At 33.4% G+C, this 14,182-nt stretch overlaps 2 protein-coding genes across 20 annotated transcripts; both read right to left on the bottom strand.

Annotated features, from left to right (window-relative positions):
- Positions 1–480: 480 nt before the first annotated feature.
- Positions 481–1,552, bottom strand: LOC116847973. The gene is made up of 2 exons (XM_032823630.1): positions 798–1,552; positions 481–576 (listed from the first exon to the last, which is right to left on the bottom strand). The coding sequence occupies exons 1-2, from the start codon at positions 1,285–1,287 to the stop codon at positions 512–514; spliced, it is 555 nt and encodes a 184-aa protein (XP_032679521.1). The 5' UTR covers positions 1,288–1,552; the 3' UTR covers positions 481–511.
- A 2,201-nt stretch (positions 1,553–3,753) lies between these two features.
- On the bottom strand, positions 3,754–8,964 carry LOC116847974. Of its 19 annotated transcripts, none has more exons than XR_004378880.1 (11): positions 8,496–8,853; positions 8,242–8,329; positions 7,740–8,133; positions 7,450–7,662; positions 6,759–6,869; positions 6,329–6,645; positions 5,723–5,864; positions 5,444–5,627; positions 5,142–5,325; positions 4,780–4,999; positions 3,754–4,712 (listed from the first exon to the last, which is right to left on the bottom strand). XR_004378880.1 is itself a non-coding variant. In XM_032823631.1 (4 exons), exons 1-3 carry the CDS (start codon positions 8,817–8,819, stop codon positions 8,063–8,065), a joined length of 483 nt encoding a protein of 160 aa, XP_032679522.1. In that variant the 5' UTR covers positions 8,820–8,964; the 3' UTR covers positions 7,488–7,662; positions 7,740–8,062. The 19 variants fall into 19 exon arrangements, 1 of the variants encoding a protein (XP_032679522.1); XR_004378878.1 differs by having other exon boundaries at positions 6,717–6,869; XR_004378875.1 differs by having other exon boundaries at positions 6,717–6,872.
- Between the last annotated feature and the right edge of the window lie 5,218 nt (positions 8,965–14,182).

Raw genomic sequence — 14,182 nt, forward strand, 5'->3', positions numbered from 1 at the left:
TTAAATAAAAGATTCAAAGGTTACTTTGATTTTTCTTATCGAGTAAATGATGCTATTTTAGCAGTTATTTTAGCTATCCGTTTTTTAAATTACGGTGAATACCAAAAGAAAGAAGAAATAAAGTCAAAGAATTGCTTGTTAATGAAGCTGAATATTTACTAACCTGTGTGTCAAAATTTCGAAATAATTCGACGAATGTATCCGAAGCAATATGCAGTGAAAGCTTTTTTGCTTTTGAAGGAGGTCATCTTCGGATAAAAGTCTTGCAAATACCTCTATTAAAAATACGATTAAACTGCAATGCTTGTAGTATTTGCAAAATGAGGATATATGAGGTTTGGACACGCTTAAGGGGTTTCTCTAGTGTGATAAAGCCTAAAGCAGGATGATCTTTTAGGAATTTTTAAAATAAAAACGATGAAACTAATTTATATACTTTTCGTATATTATACTACATTTAAAGAATATATCAAAATGTTTTCAAGTATATATATGTATAAATAACAGCATGTCAGCCATTCTGCCTCCAAAAAAAAGTTTGTGGACTGTAACCATGATTGCTGCCGTTCTGGTTGTCTGAAACAAAAAACCAAAAAGATTCTTAATCTGCATATATGTAGCTATCGTTTGGTCTAAAATCATAAAAAATATTGAAAATTTAAAAAAATTATAGTATATTTATTGTTTTTTCTTTATTTTTGGCAAAAATTGCATAGTTTTTTGAGTGTCAAATTTTTTATTTTTAAACGCATCAAAAAAGTTTTTTTTTTCAGCTATTCCAGAGCCGTATAGAATACCTTCTTCTTCTTCATAAAATTCGTTCAGAGCAGCCTGAGCTTTTCTGTTAGCTATGCGAGTCTCCTTCGTCACCTCGTGATGTTTACGCTCGGCGATCCGCAATCGCTTATCGTCTCGTTTGTCGACGAATTGCTTGGCTACTAGGCTAATGACGACTCCCATCGTCCGAAAAACTTTCAGGAAAACCTTATAATAGCCTTCATTGAAAATACTGACGGCCAGATAATTAGCAATTTCAATTGTTTCCAAGCCGCAATGTAGATGTTTTGGAGCAAAGTGCCACAAGCCGTTATAGCTTTCGTTATTATTCTGCGTGTTGCCGTCTAAACAGCGTTCCAATAAATCATTTTTAGATAAATCTTCATAAATTTTCTTAATCATTTTCTGAATAGTTTCGGTGAGCGGCGGATCGTGAGTGAAATTCTTCACAGTTTCTGCGGCCTCCGCTCGACGCCATGCACAACTCTCCTCTCCGGCTGAGCAATACATATGATGCGGTTTTTCACTTGAACATTTCTGATAATAAGTAGCCCAAATGCCTTTCCGCGTATCTTCTACTGAATCCACGTGTCTTGTAATTGCCAATCCAAAGTAACTTTATAAATCGTTTATTAATTTATTTGTTAATTTACCAGGGCCCTTTCTTCCAATACGTTTGTTTATGATATACTGAGATATAAGAGCGCCAGACTAAATTCTAAGAACAACGATAGGTTCAGCCGGGAGCCAGCTTCTTCTGACCGACCGCCAAGTGTACATCATATCTGCGCGCGGCGCGCCTGCAAGACCTATATATTTATAAGTACTTAGAAACCAGCTATAATACTTTGGGATATTTTATTTTTAAGAAGTTAAACTTTAAACTTAAAAAAATTTAATAAAAAAATTCGAAATTTTGGACCCGACATACTAGGAAAATCCTTTAATGCATTTCTACAATTCAAGAAATTTTTATAAAATATAATATAGCATTTCTCTCTCCGTCGTCTGCGCCAGTAGAACGATTATTTTCATATAGAGATTATAAACCCCAATCGTCGAAGCATACACGATGATACATTTGAAAAACAGTTATTGTTCAAATTAAACAGCGTGCTTATCAAATAGAACTATAAAATGTATGAATACCCAAATAAACTGTATATACTAAGAAAAACCATTTTGCAGTTGAAAACCATTTAAAATATCTATTTACCAAATTTATATTTAAAATGGATTCAAAAAGCCCATTTTACATTTTATATTTTAAATACAATTTTTTAAGTATTTTACGTTTGGCATTTTAAATGCAATTCGAAAAAAATTTTACCCAGCTCTGGCTGGGAGTATATACTTTCGTGGATCTAGATTCGCGACGATCTCTGGTATCTTACAGGAGGACTCTCAGAATGCATACATGTGAGTGGATTGATTCTGCTATGATTTGCGCACTGAGTTGCCATACATTAAATTTATTGTTACTCGGGTTACTTCTTTTGAATACAGAACACGGTAGAACTTGAATTGGAAACGAATTGTATTTTTGTCTATCTACTATATGTCTCTAACTGTTTGTATTTAAACAAAATAATCTGTATGAACAATTATATTAAAAAATTATTCCTACAACAAACTGTAACTCTTCTACTACAAAATTAATAATATTAGGAAATGTGCGCCAAGTGACTATGATTAATTATAACATATCATTTTTCTAATCACTTTATTTGTTATTAGACTATGTTATGTACCTATTTTTTTATATGTTACATCATTCTGTGTTAGGTACATGTTTAAATGAGTTTGTTACCATTATTCGTGATCCATTAGTAAATGTAACTTGTCTCTATTACTCATTACAACAGCGTTACTTCCTAAATCTGTATCGTATTCCAAATCCCAAACTTGTATTTGAAATGTATTTGAAGTGCACAAATTATAAAAAAGAAAAATAATTTAAAAATAAAAATAATTATTCAGATTCACAAACTTGGCACGTCCGGATGACATAAAGATGCATCAAAGAATTCTAAAACATATTTCATTCCACAGTAAGATTATAGAATACTTGTAGGTAACATTGAAATTGTTATTACAACCCGGGCGCACCAAGTTTTCTTTGTGAATCTGAATAATTTTATTTTTCTTTTTTATAATTCGTACACTTGGTCATTTCAAATGCCCTAATCTTAATAGCTCCGGGCCCCAACCGATACGGTGAACGTTACAGACGTGATGGATGCATAAACAATTTCGATTTTTACGACCGGATATTCAATAAGTTCTATAAGCTCTTTGATCGCGGAAAATGTGGTTGCTATATGCGTTCGCTCTGACTCATGATGATTCATATGGTACAATAAATAATTATCGTGAAATCCCGCAGAACGTAATATTTTCTTCCGTCATATTCAATATGTATATGTAGGCTTTACCGTGATTTACAGTAACTAAACTGTCTAACAGGAAGATATTTTTCTGATAATATAATATCATAATTTATCACTACCAATATGCAATAATATTTTTTTACAAAGTAAAATAAGAATTAACATACTGCTTTTATTTCTCATATTGAATCTAAAGGTATTCTTAACTTTACTGATAAAAGACATTATCATGGAAATGTTACAAATATAAGAAATGCATTCGCTGCATATTTTGAAGGAGATGCAATCCCATGGCAATGGGTAAAATCACTTCAAAATGAATTTTAAGTCTTCCATTCGCACAAATAAATTTTAGTATGTTTCTGTTTGGTCTGTTAATATATTTCTGTTAAGTTTAAATTCCACAAAATTAAAACGATTTAATTTACAGATTTTTTATTTGGATTTAATATCTGTAATAGTTGGAAATTTAGGTTTTTAAACCAGACCTAACTGTTATATATAATTAAAAAGCAGAAAAACTGAACTTGTAAACTTAATAATTACAGTATACATTGATAAGTACCAAAGAGACTCAACAATTTCATAAGTTATAATAATAAACTTTTATTATCGTTTCAACATGTTTAACATTTTATATATGAAGACAACTTTTTAGAATCTTCATAGAATCTAACTTTATAGAATACTATTTTAAATAAAATTATTATGCTATAAAATGTATAGTCTGTGGACGCTTAGTATTATTTACAAGTAAACAGTATAATAACTTTTTAGTAAATACCGAGCAACGGTTACATAATAACGTGATAATTTCCTATTCAACAATATAAATGTTACATAACATTTTTATATATGTCCTACATTGCATTTATATTGTTGAATGGAAAATTATTACAGATGTTATATAGATATAATTATATAGTTATATAAGTGTTGCTTAGTATTTACTGAATTATTTAATAGTTTCAAAACTTAATAATAATACTTTCAATAATAATAAACTTAATAATACTACTTTTCTTTATATAATATTGCAACAGTGTAAATAATACTATAATGTTTTATGATAAAATAACTAGACTATTAGGTAACTTAGATTATGAGATAACACACAAAATAGTTTTAAACAAAACTCATCTTACGATAAAGTGTATCTACTCACTTAAGTATCAATTATAAGTTTAGTCAATATAATAGCTTATTTAATACTTTCAAAAATAATAGTAATACTTTCAGGTACTAATTTTTGGTAATCATATTACAATAGTATAAATAATTACCATATATTGCAATAGTGTAAATAATGTACCATATTATAAGATAATAAAAATAAAGTCAATACATGTTACTCTGTTTCTTCTGATTCAGCTTATATAATCATTCGAAGGAATTTTATTTCCATCCTAATTCTCTTCTGATAAGGCAAAGCTTCTCCCAAAGTCTTTAAAAAACCGTCTACAGCATCCGTCTCTGGAATTGGCGTCTTCAAAATATTTAGTACAGCCGCTTCGAATTCTAATGAACAATTGTACGATTTGTATTCTATAATTAAAAATAATAATATTAGAGTTTAATCTAAAGTTTACATAACATGTAACTAATTACTTACTTCTAATGGATTTCGAAGTCACGGTTTCAGATGCAAGTATTTCATTCGGAGTTGGTATTTGTGAAGATACGTTAGACGAATCAATCTGTGAGTAATTTGTTCCAGTATTCCCTATATTGAGCGTAGCAAAACTTGGTTCAGAATTTTGATCTGTGGATATAAAAGAGAGTTTTTTTTTTTTTAAGATCCTTCATCTTTATTTGACAATATATTAACTGTTCTGTAAAATAATAATTTTTAAATATTATTAAACAAATTGTTACTAACTTATTATAAAGTTATCATTTTAATACAAACTAATATTTCATAGTATATTCAGATTGAAATGTATTCTTTGAAAATTTATTTGTAACGTTACATACGATTTTATTTCAAGTACGTTATCCAATAGTCTCATTAATTCATAGAATCTATAGCTACATTTAAAGTTTGCAGAAGATGCGGCAGATCCACTTGGCACATATTCTTTTACTTTTCTTCTAGCTCTAATGTAACAGTCACGATGGTATTTCCATCTTTTTTGTAAATCTTTGATGCTCTTATTACCTATTTGTATTTGTTTTCAAATTTCATACAAGTATCAAAATAAATGCAATAATAATTTGATTATATACTCAATACACAGAGTTATAGCATATGATATAAATTGCAGTATTCGACTCACCACCAATTATGTTTTTGAATTTCTTCCCATGCTGATTTTTTCAACGTTGATCTTTCTTTTATGTTTAATTTATAGTTGTATAATAATGGCCTTTCCATAACTGCCATTATGAGATTTTCATCAAAGTCAGTATCAAAATACTAAGATGGTGATGCCTCTGCACTTTGAGTTTCATTGTTTTGTACTGTAACAAAAAATTTGATAATGGTATTTAATATAAAATTCAAATGAACATGTTATTAATATATATATATTTTTTTTTTTTTTTTTTTTTTTTACCAATAGTGACTACAGAATTCTCATCAATTCTTAGGACATCAACCGTCTCATCATATCCTTCAAAACATTTATGTTGCCACAAATCTTGGTATTGATCTGCTATAAACCAGCCATAATAGCTGCATTTAATTTATTGCAAAACCTTAAAATTATAATAAAACATTAATAAAACACAACGCATATTATTTTTATTTAAATATACATTTATAAATGTAGCATACAACATTATACATATTTTATAGACTATAAGACAGAATTCTTTATAACAAATAACTTATAAGGTAAATGAAATGAAAAAATGTGATAAAATTTAGATAATAGTCATAAAAAAATAAAAAATTAAATGTAAACAAAAAGAAGTATTTTATAAGAATATAAAATGATGTGTTAATGACATCTTTAATGTTAATAGTAAGTTATAATGTTAATATATCATGATATATATTTGCTGTGTAATAATATATAAAAATTTGTAGTTAAATATCAACAAATCATTATGTAGTAATTAAATAAAGCAAACATAACCTACTTTAACTTACAACATGAGAAATTATTTGTCAAATATTAAATACGTGAATATTTTATTATTTAAAATTCTGATCTTACTTTCGTAATTTTATTTGAAATATGATTTTATAATCACATCCGGCTAGTTTGCCTGCACTGCACACAAGAGAATTAGTTATGTTGAATGCATCTTGACTCACTGAGCCAAGATATTAGCCATTATTAGAGTGAAATAGTGTCTTATAATAGCTCTCTGCAGTGAGTCAACAGCAGTTGTCAACGCTGTCTTACAGACTCACATTTCTCTTTTCCTCTGGTGGTCTTCAAGTCATGGCTGTGCAGACCAGTAGTTTGAGTGGATAGCTGCCTTCTGCAGCTATCTGCAAAGGTTGTTGCATACCCACCCGCAAGTTTTGCTGCAACATATATATTTATCCTCCTAATCTCCAAAGTCATACTTCTGAATATTTCTTTATAAAATATTTACTTTCTATTATTAATAAAAAGTTAAATAATTTTGTACTGTTACTTTGCATATTAACTTCCTGAGATCTAAATTGCAAAGGATTATTATTATCATAAAGTTCATCCGCTTGTAATAAATCAACTTTCCCTTTTTGTGATGTGTTTGTCTTAGCTCCTACTAACATTAATATTTCTTATTATTTGTTTGATGACATAAGAAGCGAGGAAATGATACAAATTTAATATATTCTGTTATAAGTGGGAATAAAAAATATGTGGGAATACAAAATAACACTTGTGACTAAATTATAATTTGTGAACACATTTTCCGAATGCTTTTCTTTTATTCCAATAATTAATAAATAGGTGTAAAATATATGTAAAAGAAACTATGAAGAAAGATCCAGATAGCCAAAAGTGCATAGATAGATGTCAAACAATAAGCTTACTATAAATTTTTATGACAAAATGGCAACAAATTTGATACAGTATCTGTTATATTAATAATGTTATATCTGTTATATCAATATGTTGTCACATTGTCGACAAATACATGATAAAAAGTAAAAAATATCAATTTGACATTATTTTGATAATATATTTGACCTAACCATATATAGTTGACATTATCTTCACTTTTTGTTTTCATTGGGAAATGGATTATAAAAATAGATTTTTTGAAGAAAAAATAAATCTTTTGAAAATTGAATTAAAATCACTTATCTCTAATGTAGAATAATACAGATATAACTTACCATCTTCTATATGTTGAGGCGTTAATTAACTTTGTTTCTACTGCTTCGTTTTGTTTGAGTTTTAAGTGGTAAATCTTGAAAAATATCGACCTCTTTTTCATTTAAATCCAAAATATCAGTAACTGACAGTTTCTCTAAAATAAGCCTTTGATAGATGACAGCTCCTCAATGGTGACAGCAGTACAGCACATCATGTACTTTTTGTCAGTTTGCCTACATATAATAAAATAAGATTAGTTGGATGCTTTCTGACTCTCTGAGTCGAGAATTAATGCTCCAGAATAACTTACCTGTATGACAGCTTTCTATAGTGAGTCAGTGGCAAGTTACAGCGCTGCTTGTCAAGAGCAAATTTTCTCTTCCTCTGGTTATCTTCAAGTCGTGGCTGTGCAGACTAATAGTGAGTGGATAGCTGCCTTCTGCAGCTGTCTGCAAGATTGGTTGCATTTGTATTTATAATTTTTGCTGCTACATACTTACTCTTCTAACCTCCAAAGTTATACCACATAGTATGACATGTGCTGTATATTGGAGTGTTGGGAGAAGTTGAGTCTGCACAGTTGCTTCTGGTCGACGCTTTTTTTCAGATGACAGCTTTTGTTAGTACTAGTTGTTAGTAGAAAGGAAAACTGTTGTTGCTGTGCAGCACTATCCACCAGTTAGCGATGAGGTTAGTGGTGAGCACTGGAAGGAAGCACACATTATTACAACAAACTGAACAAAAATCAGAAGTAAACTTGGAGATATATTTATTTGCACACACAGAACTCAATTAAATATAAAAAAACTCACAAATTTCGTGAGTGTGTTTGTGCGCAGCTGGCTTGGCCAAGAAACCAGCAGGACCGTGATACTTGGTTTGTTCTTTTGCTCTGCACTGCTGCACTGGTGCAATAAGTTAGAGAGAGACAAATATATATTTGTCTCACTCTAACTTATTGCACTAGTGCAGCAGTGCAGAGCGAAAGAACAGACCAACTGAGTCTCTACCGGAGCCGTGCTCGCTTTATTTATTATTAACAGAGAGAGGGAGGCGGAGAGGTTACCGGGGGTGACGTGGTCGCGAATATCCAACGTGCGGCTGCTCCCGATCTACTGGGAAATCTGTTCAGCGAAGACTCTGCAACTGCTAACTTGTGCCTATCTGCTCCTTCCCTCTCTCTGAGTGCGACCGATATACACGGGTGCAGGAAGTGACGTCCTCTCCGCTCTTCCTCGTGGGGTTGATTCGGGGCGGCCGGCACCTGGTGGTCGCTTCCTGGAGAAGCCTCGCATTGTACAGATGCAAAGTGATATCCTCTCCTAACCTCTCTGATTCCTTCCTTCCTTCCTTCCTTTAATATTTGGCTAGAGGCGCATCCGCGACTCATGCCCCAACGCCATTACTCAGACAGGTGCTGCCATCGTATGTTGTATATCCATTTAAATTATTTGATTCGTTTGTTTCAGAAACTTTGCTATGATTGTAAATATGTTAAGGTCTTTAGTAAAAGCTCTAGGGAAAATATCGTCCCACGGAGAAAAGTCCATTTTAATGAGGTTGGTTATTAAATTATTAGACGCTTGAGTGTGTTTGTTACAATTAAATAAAATATGTTGCCAATTCCTTGGACTGACCCCGCACACATTCACATGTTTCAGTATTAATAATATTTTTATCTATCAAGTGTGTGGTTTTATCTATCAATGGTAGATACATGGTACGATTTAATTCTAGCAATTAAAGAAATTGTATCTCTCTTAGAAAATTTATATTGTTTATACCACGGGGAATTCGATAAGTTCGGAATGTTTTTCCGGTATCTCTGCCCTTTATATTTAAATTGCTCCTCAAGATAAGCATTAGTCAGTTTTTGGAAATCATGTTTAATATTAGCAATAAGATCCCCACAGTAAATGTTAGTGTGACATGTATCATGAGAGGAGAAAGCTGCTGATTTCGCAAGTTGATCAGCAGTCTCATTGCCTATGAAACCACAGTGTCCGGGTATCCAAATTAATGTTATATGAATGTCCAATTGAGAAGCAGATATTAACTTGTCTCTGATTTTATGACAAAGATAGCTGGTCCTTTTTGAAATATTGAGGTTGGAAACATTGGATATGATACTCCTGGAGTCGGACAATATGCCAACTTTGTTCGAACGCAGTTCAATTGCAAGGTCAATTGCATATATTATGGCCTCCGCTTCCACATGCATAACCCGAGAGTGAGAGCAGGGAACAGATGCTTTAATATTATGTGTAAGGGAGAAAATCGGGAGCGGTGCACTTGGACACAGTGCATTTGGACACAGCCAATCACAGCACCGTGTGATTAGAGACATTTGTAGGGTCCCTTGGAACAGCGACTTGTGATTGGACTGTGTCCAATTGCCCCGTGTCCAACTGATATACACCCGAGAAAATCCCGAAACCAGCTTTGCCATCAGGCATTACTGAGCCGTCAGTATAAATAATACAGTTCAAGTTTTTATGACCAAGTATAGCAGCAGCCCTACGATTCATACCGCTGACTGAGATTTTTTTATGTTTACAATAATAAAAATTCCCTACTTTTTTCCGAAATTTACTCAACTCTGAGAACGCTATGATATCCGTAGAGATATCCATAAATCTATTAGCTACGGAAAAATTCAAGTGTCCCTGATATCTAGGAGGTTCTAAGTTAAGAATTTCTTGACAGTAAGGGGATAGCAGGGAGGATTTACGTGAACGAAGTATAGTAGAAATGGAGAGAGCATCTAGAGAATCACCTGGGTTAACGTTGGTGCAATCCGACTCAAGAAGGACTGAGTTCTTCATTTCATGTGAAAAGTTAGGGGTCAGTTCTATGAGACCAGAGAGAGTGATCTTAGTAGCTAAAAATAGGTGACGAATAACCAATGGCCATTCAGCGTTTTGATCGAGAAGAACATTGGTGCGAGTCGTTCTCATGAAACCAAGTACGCATCTGAGAGCGGCATATTGAACTCTATCTAGCTGAATTGTACGGCCCGGAGGAAGATCATATAACGCTAGTCCTCCATAATCGAGAATGGAGCGTATGAGTCTTCTATATACAGAGAGAATTGTGAGAGGGTGAGAACCCCACTTAATACCCGTAATGGCTTTAAGAATGTTAAGACGTTTATAACAGATATTTAATAAGGAGGTAATATGTGACTTCCAAGATAAGGAATGATCAAATGTAATACCTAAGAAAACAGCCTTAGGTGAGATGTTGATGCGCTGATTTAGATACATAATGGGTTGTTTAATTTTGTTGTAGAGTCTGTTTAGAGTTCGAAATCTGGAGGATTTTGCAAAGATGCAAAATTTAGTTTTTTGAGGAGCGATCAGTAGATCATGTGCCTGTAAATTTTGGCCAATGATAGAAAAATTGTAATTCAATTTTAAACAAATGCTAGCTACGGACTTATTCCTATAAAAGATGACAATGTCATCCGCATAAGATAATAATTTAACATCAAGCTCCATGTTTCCATGTATTCCAGCAGAGTAAATATTATATAGGAGAGGGCTCAGGACCGAGCCTTGCGGGAGGCCTATTGAGGTAGATCTCTCGCCAATGAGTCTACCATTGTGATATCCGAAAATCTTCCTATTAGTAAGGAAGGTTAAGATAATATTCATCATCCTAGCCGGAAGACCCATTCCTGAGAGGATACAGTCTAACTTTTTTGGGTTGACACTGTCAAACGCTCCCTTGATATTAAGGAATAGTGCACCAACCTTTTTGTTATTATTAAAAGCCTCAAGGATAAAATTTTTGAGATATAAAATATTGTGAGCACAAGATTTCCCGCTACGAAAACTATTCTGGAAGGTGGGGAGGATATCAAAACGTTCCGCCCACCATTCAAGCCTTCCCTGCAGGATCTTCTCGAATAGTTTTATGAGATTGCAAGCAAGCGATATTGGCTTAAATCCAGTACCATTAGGCTTTGGAATAAAGACCATTAGAAAATTTTTCCAAGAAATTGGAACAATAATAGCTATAAAAGAGCATTAAAAAGATGTCTAATGTAACAGAGAACAGAAGGAGAGAAATGCTTGATAATCTCCTACGTTAATTGATCATGGCCAGGAGCCGTTTTCTTTTTACACATATACTTAAGGTTAGTGTTAAATTCAGAGGCATTAATTTCTTTAGTGAGAAAATCAAGAGAATCAATTGCGGTCGGCAGAACACGACGCGCTGAAAAGCTGGTCATGAAATTCAAAAAATTAAAGTAGAACGGTGTGGTGACTGGAGAAGGGGGAACAGAAGAAACTATATTCCGAAAAGTATCCTTTATAGTTGTGAGATTGCGTTTAGAGAATTCTGAATTATAAAAAGACGCCTGCTTATTTCTCTGAAAAGATTTTATGGTGCGCCAGACAACTCTAGGGTCGGAGTTTATATCAAGCGAAGAACAGAACTCTCGGAACTTAGTATTCCTAATTTTACGCACGTTACTTTTAGTACTTTTTTACATACTTGATGATATTTACATATTTGATGATAGTTTCTTAAGTTTTTAGAGTTGGGGAATTTTTTTAATAATTTGTACGCTTCAATCTTAGTTTTAGCCATGTTAGCGCATTCGTTATCCCACCAACACGATGGGGGTCTCCTGGCCATTCCTGAATGCTGCACCTGCTTAGCACCGGCATACAGAAGGGATGCATCAACATGTTTAATGAGTTCTTCATAGGAGGCAGAGGGATTGACAATATTTGCATGTGAGGAAATATCCTTACGAAGAGGAGCCGAAATTTCATCCAGTCTATCTGAAAATTTGTACCAATTAATTTTCGAGGTAACGTAATGTGGTCTACAGGGTATTTTATCAGGAACTATGAGATTAAACAAAATATGAATAGGAAAATGATCATGTTTGTTATCAAATACATGCCATTCAAGCACAATCGCCAGCGAGTGGGAAACTATTGATAAATCTGGGGAGCTACAAGAGCCGCCGTCCAAGGATGACCAGGTAGGGGAACCATCATTCATGATAATGAGATCAGAATTGGTGATAGCATCATAGATGACAATGCCCATGGTATTAGGATGAAGAGTTGAATAACTCCAAGAGCAGTGCAAAGCATTCATATCCCCACAGATAATGACATTATGATATGTTTCTAAGTGATTTATAAGATTTATCCAAATGTCTCGAGTGGCTGAAGAAGTGCAATTCGAGGACAGAGGGGGATTGTATATTGAAAATAAGTGGAAGGTTTTACCCGCACAGTTAAAGCTGATTCCACAGATGTCAGTTTCCAAGCGCATATGAGCATTACGAACTGAAAATAAATCCATGAGTTCAATCTTAAGAAAGCTGACATCCTTTCTGATTAATATGGCACTACCACCGCCGACTCGAGATCTGTTAGCGGATATAATGTTATAATTAGCAAAAGTTATTGTAGAGTCATCCGACAGCCACGTTTCACTTAAGCAAATGAAAATAGGCAGGTTATCCATATCTTCAATAAAATTGAATAGGTCACTCTCTCTGGCCCTAATAGATCTACAGTTCCACTGAATAATCTAAAATTGTTTGTAAGACATAATAATAACGTCAACCAAAGAAAATTTAAAGAGTGTTAAAAGATAGTTCAGGGGATAAGGAAGATATAATTGAATTAAGTTGAATTGAGATAGCTGAAAGTTGTGATTGTATACTAATATTATCAGTGGAAAAAATAAGGCTTTGAAGTAACGAATTAAAAGAGGGTATATATCAGTTGGACACGGGACAATTGGACACAGTCCAATCACAAGTCGCTGTTCCAAGGGACCCTACAAATGTCTCTAATCACACGGTGCTGTGATTGGCTGTGTCCAAATGCACCGTGTCCAAGTGCACCGCTCCCATTAAAAGAAGATGCTATAGTATTGAGATGGTTAATTTGAGAGATATCATTGGTGGATTCAAGACTAATGGGGAATTGAGGTTGAAGTTCCTGGTTAGTAGATAATTTAGAGGGAGGCGAAGGGACAGAAGGGGGACTTACAGGAAGAAGGAGAGGAGAATGAGAGTTATGCTCCGATAGGATCGGAGAGGAAGTATGGAAAGAAGAGAATTTCTTTGAATTAGAATTGTTTCCCAGCCAATTAACGCCAGAAGACAAAGAGCTGGTAATAGGGGAAATCGCTGAAGAGGAGGAGGATTTGTCATTTTTAATTATATTTTTAAGATCTAACTTACCTTTCTTACGCAATCCATAATTAAAAGTTTTGGATTGTGAGGGAAGTGGAGGAAAATCATTGGAGTTAATCAAATTACTATGATTAGAATCAAAATGTACCGCTATATGTCTGAGAAGGATAGAAAGCATTTAGAAATGAGCCAAAAGATGGAAGACTGTTAGTAGAAGTTGTCTTAAAATTGTACCAATCTTCTGGTATTTCATTGGAATACTTTTTAAGGGTATTTTTTGCGTCTGAATTGCTGAGGCCAAGTTTAGCCATAATGATTTTAACTTTTTTGAATTCAATAAAGATTGGACAGTTCAAACTGTCAGCCGAATGATCAATGTTTTTATACCTTTTCCTGATGCAGTTAATACATTTGCGCACCTGCTCCCCACACTCAGCACCCGAATGACCTTCGCCTGCGCATTTAGGGCAAATAGCCTTCTGTTGAGCACTCCTACACTGATCCGCAATGTGTCCAAACCTCAGGCAGTGATTGCACTTTATAACCTTCTGAACATAAGGTCTTAGTTTTATGACCTT

Source organism: Odontomachus brunneus, unplaced genomic scaffold, assembly GCF_010583005.1.
Source record: "Odontomachus brunneus isolate Ranch 3 - 2012 unplaced genomic scaffold, Obru_v1 Obru_scaffold_086, whole genome shotgun sequence".
NCBI classification, from domain to species: Eukaryota; Metazoa; Arthropoda; class Insecta; order Hymenoptera; family Formicidae; genus Odontomachus; species Odontomachus brunneus.

Excerpts from the sequence above, each read along its gene's own strand:
- LOC116847974 (XM_032823631.1), bottom strand. The coding sequence starts at position 8,819 with ATGAGTCGCGGATGCGCCTCTAGCCAAATATTAAAGGAAGGAAGGAAG. Across the intron at positions 8,330-8,495 it reads TCGCGACCACGTCACCCCCG|CAGTGCAGAGCAAAAGAACA; the intron begins GTAACCTCTCCG and ends GCACCAGTGCAG. Across the intron at positions 8,134-8,241 it reads CAAACACACTCACGAAATTT|TGCTCACCACTAACCTCATC; the intron begins GTGAGTTTTTTT and ends GCTTCCTTCCAG.
- LOC116847973 (XM_032823630.1), bottom strand. The coding sequence starts at position 1,287 with ATGTATTGCTCAGCCGGAGAGGAGAGTTGTGCATGGCGTCGAGCGGAG. Across the intron at positions 577-797 it reads ATTTTATGAAGAAGAAGAAG|ACAACCAGAACGGCAGCAAT; the intron begins GTATTCTATACG and ends TTTTTGTTTCAG.